Source organism: Ostrinia furnacalis, unplaced genomic scaffold, assembly GCF_004193835.3.
Source record: "Ostrinia furnacalis isolate ACB-3 unplaced genomic scaffold, ASM419383v2 OfSCF0058, whole genome shotgun sequence".
NCBI classification, from domain to species: domain Eukaryota; kingdom Metazoa; phylum Arthropoda; class Insecta; order Lepidoptera; family Crambidae; genus Ostrinia; species Ostrinia furnacalis.
Window position 1 is genome coordinate 923,661 of NW_021130297.1, and position 9,071 is coordinate 932,731.

General features: G+C 36.2%; 1 protein-coding gene across 1 annotated transcript; it reads left to right on the forward strand.

Annotated features, from left to right (window-relative positions):
• The first annotated feature begins 4,518 nt into the window (after nt 1-4,518).
• On the forward strand, nt 4,519-5,396 carry LOC114358577 (uncharacterized). The gene is made up of 2 exons (XM_028312618.1): nt 4,519-4,639; nt 5,161-5,396. The coding sequence occupies exons 1-2, from the start codon at nt 4,519-4,521 to the stop codon at nt 5,394-5,396; spliced, it is 357 nt and encodes a 118-aa protein (XP_028168419.1).
• Nucleotides 5,397-9,071: the final 3,675 nt, after the last annotated feature.

The window sequence follows — 9,071 nt, forward strand, 5'->3', positions numbered from 1 at the left end:
TAGTTAAAAAATGTACTAAAAGCCAAGCTAATCATTGTTCGAAAAACATTTTTTTCTGTTAAATTTTCGAACAATGGTTAGCTTGAATTTTAGTGCATTTTTTAACATAAAAAAATTATTCAATTAACAATTTAAGATACAGGTAGATCAGGACAGTTCGTTATGGAAATCCTTGGGTTAGATTTTTGTCCAGCAGTGGAAATTACGAACAAAAGAAGATGCTAACGCACGTTTACACGTCATAACGAGGCTAAGTCAATTTCACGTGACTAACACATCACAAAATGATGACCAGCGGGAGAAGTGCATCGCGACGCGGTGTGAATGCGCCATTATCGATGTACCCGTTTCCTCCAATATAGTTGAAATTCAGCGGGAGTCGCGCCGATCACGCGAGCAGCGATTGGAGGCTGTCACGCGCCACAACAAGTCTGCTTCATAGAATATTGCGGATGGTTTTAAAGATAAAGCTTTAAGACAGGATTTTAAAAGATATGAGTTTTGTGTTAACTAGCACACAGACTTACGTTGCACTAATTAGTTATTTGCCAAACCATTACGGAATTACTAGAATCAGCGAAGAAAAAAAAACAGACACTGAAACCTCTAACTCTAACCAGTCATTTAAACGATTAGAACATTTAATCTCAACAGATAAATAACCGTATCTACTCGTATTTTATCAATAGCCACGTGCAGGCCCGGCCACTAAGGCCCCGTTTTTTGATTCGTAGTTAAAATAACCAATGGTCAAATTTGACAGATGTCAAATGACAAGTAGTTAAATATCAGAAAAAAATGTTTTTCGAACAATGGTTAGCTTGCTTTTAGTACATTTTTTAACTATTAGTTAACATTTTGTTAATATTTAACCATTAGTAGCAAAATTTAACAATTAGTTATTTTAACTAAGAATCAAAAAACTGGGCCTAAAGCGGTTTTCTGAATGTTTCCGAGGCCGGCGCACGGTGACACATTGCAGCTATTGCGAGTGTTGCAGCGTTGCGAACGATCGAGTAGCCGCGCGTGCCCGGAATTGGCGGGCTGGGTATTTGTTACCTATAGGGTAGCTATACTTTTGACACTATCAGTCATTTAAACGATTAGAACATTTAATCTCAACAGATAAATAACCGTATCTATTTTATCAATAGCCACGTGCAGGCCCGGCCACTAAAGCGGTGTTCCGAATGCTTCTGAGGCCGGTGCACGGTGACACATTGCAGCTATTGCGAGTGTTGCAGCGTTGCGAACGATCGCGTAGCCGCGCGTGCCCGGAATTGTCGGGCGCGGTATTTGTTACCTCTAAATACGGTGGCAATACTTTTGGCACTATCAGTAATTTAAACGATTAGAACATTTTAATCTCAACAGATAAATAACCGTATCTATTTTATCAATAGCCACGTGCAGGCCCGGCCACTAATGCGGTGTTCCGAATGTTTCCGAGGCCGGTGCACGGTGACACATTGCAGCTATTGCGAGTGTTGCAGCGTTGCGAGCGATCGCGTAGCCGCGCGTGCCCGGAATTGGCGGGTTGGATATTTGTTACCTCTAAATAGGGTGGCAATACTTTTGGCACTATCAGTAATTTAAACGATTAGAATATTTAATCTCAACAGATAAATAACAGTATCTATTTTGTTCCTTGCCACACTGGCGGATTACAAGCGGTTTGCAAGCGGAGTGGGCGGCGCGCCGCTTCGCTTAAACCGCTAGTGTGGCAAGGCCCTTAGAGTGGATTCGACAAAACAAAAGTAAATATTAATCTCAGAATAAACTTGTCATTTTGACATATTTCCCATACTGAAACTGTCAATGTGCCAGTTATACCAGGAGTTATACTTTAGGTAGGTATTAACCGAAACAAATTCAACTAAAGTTCTCTTTTATCAGAAAAGCTCCTACCATTGTTTTCAGTTCTATAATTTCTATCCTTCATAGGTAGTTGGACTTGATAATTTGATTATATTGATAAGTCCCTTGAAGCCATGATAAGGTATAATCCGTCTACCGCCAAAGCCTAAGCAGAATAATATAGAAATAAACCGGTATTGAGCCAGGAAAAAGATTTATGTAAGTTAGGATTTTACTAAGTTACAAACGAACGAAGTAAGTTACATAGATTTCCCAATATTGTTCGTCGCATAAGTTTGTCAAAAAAGTCAAAATCAAATTTAAATATCTTAATAAAAGATCTTAAATTCATGCACACCCTAGCGTATACCATTAACGACTTTGAAAGGTGTATTCAGACCGCGCGGGACCGTTCCTGTAAACCATACGCTTGTTTGTCTTCAATGCGCCATATTGTATCGGGAATATTTTAAAATGTATGTTCGAGAACATGGGGGTTTCCTGTATTATAGATTTACAGGTGTACGAGTATTTTGACAAAAATATACAAAGGTGCAGTAGATCGGGTTAATTGAAATATTTGGCTCGCGTTTATGTGAAACTGGAAAAGAAAACTTTATTTGGTAGGTAAACCGACGGACTAATTTTATTTTCGTATGGGGGTTGGTTTGCACGCTAGTTTAAAAACTTTGGGGTCCTATTTAGTTGTAACAGAAGCGAATTGGCAATAACATACATACACTTGGATACCTTTTTAGAATCACAATTTACCAAGGAAGTTTTCAAGATAATGGACACGATGGGCTTCCTACATTTTTTTACACGATGGCTGATCAAAAGTGTAAAATAATGAATTATTTTTTCCTTCTATTCTGCAATTTCTTTTATTTTTCATACTTTTGAACTAGTTATATTTGAATTTTAAACTTTTCCTTTGACAGCCCAACTATTCCTTGTGATTTAAAAAGATCTTCATTTGAAAAAAGTTGGCAATGAAAAAAGTAATCGTAGGTGGCAATATTCTAAAAATGCACAAACTTAAAATTCTTGGAAACAGTGATATTTTTATTAGGGTCAAAATTTTATATTAGGGAGACCATGGCGAGGCCTATCAATGGTTATAGGATTATCTATTGTTTTTGGGACACCCAGTATGTATAGTTTGATGTGCTGTTGTATGTTAATTAAAGCTATTAGAATCATCAGATTTCTTAATTTCTTTCAGCTCTTTGAACTGCCAGCCAGATTGAGTCGTTGTTTACTAGAATCTGAATATTTTTGACAGGTAGGTAGGTACGCTAAAATAGAGAAAATACTGCACGCAGTGAAGCGTAACTTCAAAAGAATGGGAACAACGTCAGTATTGCCTTGAATTGAGGCTGATATTTTATGTAAATATTAGATGCTCAGGGATCCTCATTGTTATGAGTAAAAACGTTTTTAGATTGATATTTGTGGAGATTTGATAGACTGTTAAAATCAGTCAGGATGATTATGATTATTATGTAGGTGCCTCAACATAAGTGCCACTTGTGGTTTAAATTGAATAAAATATTTTTGATTTGCTTTGATTTGATTTGATAAACAGAAATCTGCTTAGTATATCGGCTATCATAAACCTTTTGTGACTAGATGACACTGTATAGTTTATCAATAACAAGCTTATTTACGAGTATTTTTATGATGAACGCAAAACTATTAAAATTATCATACGGAACACAAACAATTAAAGATCCCGTTCACCCTTGACAGATCTTCCATGTCAAGCAATGAAACGACAATCTGAGCTGACGCCGTCTGCGCAAAGATCTGCTTATTTTGCTCGAAATACGCGGTACTTACCTACATAGGCAGAAATGTTATAAAAATAATGTATAAATATTATTTTTCCAGAAATACAATTTTCTCGTAATCCGTGCCTACTCTTTTCGTTCATTTTATGTGGGATTGTATCAAAAATATACAAGAAAAATTATTATCATTGGTTTTGTTAAAGTTACCTATTTATTATAAGTATGTAGCTATTACATTGCTATGTTCTTGTAGAAATCTTTTAAATGTAAGATAGACTTGGAATTTAAGATAAGATAAGATAAGATAATACTTTATTGCCTCGTTTTTACATGCTTTACAAACATAGAAATATAAACAAAAAATGTCTTAATTTAAAAATGTCTTTGCAACCTACTTGCTCAAGTGTCTTATGGGAATCCACTATGGAGACCTGTTTGTATAATCTAGCAATAATTTTCTAAATTCCTCGAAAGATATCGCCTCAGAATAAACTAAGTAAAGATTTCAAAGTATTGCTTAAGTTCTAAAATATTTCATAACACTTTTCTCTTCCAAATTGGTCATTTTACCGAATTCACACCTGCCTACGTAATACTTTCCCATACAACATCCTATAACTTTCAAACTATTGCCAAGTTCATAACCCAGTTAGCGTGCTTGTGCCTAAATAACGTGCAAACACTCGAAAGCATCTAACTTTTCTTCATTTAGCACTTGATTTAGTACCATTATTACATACCGAGCTCTTAGAGCTAACACCATATTTCATTTTGCCATTGTTCATGAAACAACATACAAGAAACATTTGTAAAATATTTTATAAATACTGCCTTTGATTCTTAAGCCTAGAGTTTAAAGAGTATAGAAATGAGTAAAAATACAGTGTTTTTGATTTTACTGGTGTGTGGTGTGGCGTATTGTGAAAGTTATATTGGACAGAACGATTTAGAAGCAAGAGGGAAGAAGAAAAAGAAGATCGCTTTGTTTGGTAAGTCTTGTGGAGTTATTTGTTGTCACTCACATAGTAACTACTACCTAAATCAAATAAAGAGCCTTCCTAGTCCGAGTTCTTTCAAGTGCAAGGTGAATTTGTCGAGTCTTGGAGGTTTTGGTTTCGATTTCGTGTGATATAAGTGTGTATTTTTTACCCAGTTTGATTAAAATAACGGGTATTTAAATCAATATTAGTATTACCTGTAAAGGAACAAGATTCCGTGCTGTATGCTCTAAAAAGTTATTGTACAAATAAATGTCTATGAGGCTCCTAAAGTCTGACATCAGGGCTGTGACCCGATTGTTACAATCCATACGCAACATATAAAATGCTATATGGTATTAATTCTGCCTTTTGTGTCTATTAAATTTGCATTTATGTTTGATAAAATTTTGCGTATTCTAAAATGAAAATGATTAAAAAATAAAAATATTGTCAAAGTTCGTAGTGGCTAATATTACCCGCAACCAATTAAAGATAATATTCAAAACACTTACCGACATCTCTCCTTGCAGTGTACATCGCCGATTTGGTGCTGAAGAAGTTCTTCATCCTGAAGCTGGTATACGCGTTCATCTTCTGGGTCGTTCTGCACAAGGCCGGGTACTTCTTGGCCTGGTTCGCCAGCTACCTGAAGGAGAAGAAGCACCATGAGCACCATGACCACCATGAATATCACGGCCATGACCACCATTACGATTATCAGCCGGCTTATGGCGCGTACGGGCCTTATAGGAGGAAAAACCATTGACGCATTGAAAATAAAAAAAAATATTGACCTAGGTGGGTATCGAACCCACGAACTTTTACTTGCCGAGTGACTGTAAAATGATAAAATATTTATTTGTATTGTGAATTTACTGTGTGGAGGCGTACTGAAATTACGTATTTTAATTTTCACAATGGATTGTATACTATATAATAGCAGTTTATTTAATTTATTTTCATGTAGGTGCATCTAAGATTAAGTTAAATTAATTCATTTAATAAGGTATTTATTTATTGTTAATAAAATGTTATTACCTAAGTAATTCATTTCGAAACACCAAATATTTCACACTATTCCAATTTTAAACTGTTTGTACGACCACAGAATAATAATAAGTTGGTACGACTAGAAATACCTACATATTGATAAAACTCCCACACTAATAACTTTGTCAGCCTGGCCCCAAAGCTGCAGAGATTAATGTTAAAATGCCTGTTCTGTACACCATAAATCAATTTTAAAAACCTATCGCAAATGTATTAGGTAGGTACCTGCACAATAACTTTGTAACTTTCACAAAACAAAATCAAACTCTATGAATTCAATGCACTATTTTCCTTACATTCTTACCTTACACAGCATTGTAAGTCCCAGGCCTGCCCAGGGCAGCTGTTTAGCAGATAACTTGCACCCGGTTGCGCTTGCGCTCGCTTATCAAAAATTTGGCAGCGCCGCATCTCGCGTTTTAAACAACAACTAAACTAGATTATACACTACACTCAGTACACACTTTCCACTTTTGCAATAAACAATACAATTATGCAACACAATTTAAATATTATAACTCAGAGGTGACTGACTGACTGACATAGTGATATATCAACGCACAGCCCAAACCACTGGACGGATCGGGCTGAAATTTGGTTATATGCAGGTAGATGCTATGACGTAGGCATCCGCTAAGAAAGGATTTTACGAAACTCCACCCTAAGGGGGTAAAACGGGATCCACGCGTACGAAGTCGCGGGCGGCCGCTAGTTAAGTATACTATAAAATTATGGGATGAATATCATGCACAATTGCTGAAAATTCACACTACACTTGGTACACACTCTCCACTACTAAAAAAAAATATTCGACAAATAACGTGCACAGTTGTCTGCGCCGCGATTACGTATGGAGACGGTTGGGTCACTAGGAGTAATTGAAAAGAAATCGGTCTACCCTCTTTTAAATTTTTGTTAATCGACGCTGGTACCGCTATACGCCAACTCACTTTTTACTCGAACTTGATCTCGAAGAATATAAAAGGGTGATTAGTGTTGTAAGTGAAATTATTTATAACGTTATTACATAGAGATATTTTAATAATATTAATTCGGGTTGTATTTCTTTTCAGTAATGAATAGATAGTTTTTGAGGTTCTCACGTAGTTTAAAAATATTAGGTATGGTTTTTGCATTATGCTCTAAAACTAAATTCATGATACATAGTGATGTTTTAAAACCTTTGTGTTTTTATTCATTGCAGCCATAGAGAAAAACAATTTTAACATTAGTGGTAGATTTCGGATATCATGTAAGTAGACTTAAAATCTAAACTAACATCAAAATTTAAAAGAGGCCGCGGCACCATTTTTGCGGTCTCCCTTTGTCGAGCTATTTACAACTTTTGCACAAAGCTTTAACGTCTGAACAATTTTTAACGATAGTTGAGTAGTTTTCTCGCGAAAATAAAGGTTTTCGTGCCAAATTAAAGTTCAAACATAATCCGCTTTTAACAAATTTATTTAAACCGTCAGGCTTGCAGGCGATAAGCCGATCGCATTGTTCAAACCATTAATGACTAATAAATAACCAACGAACTTTTAACGTCAACGTAATTTGTGTATTTATGCCGGCGGCAGTGCAGCGGAGCGTGATAAATAATAATTATTGTGAATCATATGACAGACTTTGCGGTGGATGCACTATCACAGAATGCACTGTGCAAATCTATGGTTAATAGATATAAGTACCTACCTTTTTACTACGAAGTACGAGTACAATAAAAACATTATTTTCTGTATGAAACTGGGATTCTTTTCCACGGAGACATCCCGTTTTTTGCAGGATCCCGTTTAGTAGTATGCACTTTTATCAAAATTTATAAAAGTGAAAGGTCATTGATTGACTGACTGACTCACTCATCACGAAATCTCAGAAAGTACAAGAGCTAGGAGTCTCAAATTTTTCATGGGGTTTCCTTTTAAAACGTAGGTGCTCACTAAGATGTGATTTTGTGAAATTCAACCTTTAAGGGGGTAAAACGGGATCCACGCGGACGAAGTCGCGGGCGGCCGCTAGTTATTAATTCATTCACACGAACATCCCGTTTGCAGTGTCCCGCAAAAAATCGATTCGTTCGAATTTGGAATTCGAAATTCAAACACACACTTGTGTGTTCACAGGACAGGACAGTCCAGTTTCGCGGGATTACTGCATTACTGTATCGCACAGTCCTAAGTTGAGAACAGACAAAATTGTGTGATCATTTTGGATATCAGAATGTAGCAATAAGAGCTAAACTGTATACAATTATGCATCTTTACGCTGCTGGCACGTTTCACAATCTATAGCATAAATACTATAATGCCATATAGCTATTTTTATCTCTCGTTATCGCTAAGCCTTTACTCGCACATGAAAAGGAGGTTTAACTCGGGAGTTGATACGTAAATAAGCTTTAACAAAGACGCGTGTTCATTGTGAAGCTTTATCTATCTACCTAGTACACGGTATGAATGAGAGCTTTTAATCCTTACTACCTATTCTGTATGTTAGTTTTGGATATTAAATCTATATATATAAAAGAAAGTCGTGTTAGTTACTTCGCTTATAACTCAAGAACGGCTGAACCGATTTAGCTGAAAATTGTCAGGGAGGTAGTTTAGAGCCAGGAGAAGGACATAGGATACTTTTTATCCCGTTCGAAATTAAAAAAAAAGTCTGCTTATTTATTGCCATTAAGGCGGAACAAAGTTCGCCGGGTCAGCTAGTTATTAAATAAAAGTTATAATTAATAAAAAAAGTTATAAATAGCAACGAGTGAAAATGTTGAACAATTAGGCTGAGTTGCACTACCTACCTTATTTTAACCATATAACCGTTGTTTTTTGTATGGACAGATTTTTGACGTTTGTTAAAAGTTGAAGTAAGATGGTGGTAAGTAAAATTTGACGTTTAAATTGAGTGCCTAAGAGTAGGCGCACACCGTTGATTTTTAGTTGGCCGATAGTTGTGCCCGATTTTAATTTGTATGAAGAATCGGCCTAATCGAATCGGCGTAGTGTGCGCACTCCCATACATGCCCATACTGATCAACTGTCCAACTAAACTATCGGCCGACGAAAAATCAAAGGTGTGCGCCTACTCTTAAAAACCGTTAGTAAGTTCCAGCAATCTCCAAACCATTTCTCGGAACTTGCACATCACTAGGCACCACTGCGCGTCGATCTTTTATTTGTATCGATATAAATCAATCGTTTAATCGGATTACAGGACAATCCATTAACAGCGTCAAACTACCGACAAGTAATCCGGTTTAAATTTCAAATTGGCGTGAAGTGAATCGAATTATCAGCACTTCAAGCCCAGTAATTAAATTAGCGAGAAGTTCATTGATGTATGTGAATTTACGATTCGATACTTTGTTACAAAAATTGGTGACTACCCTAAA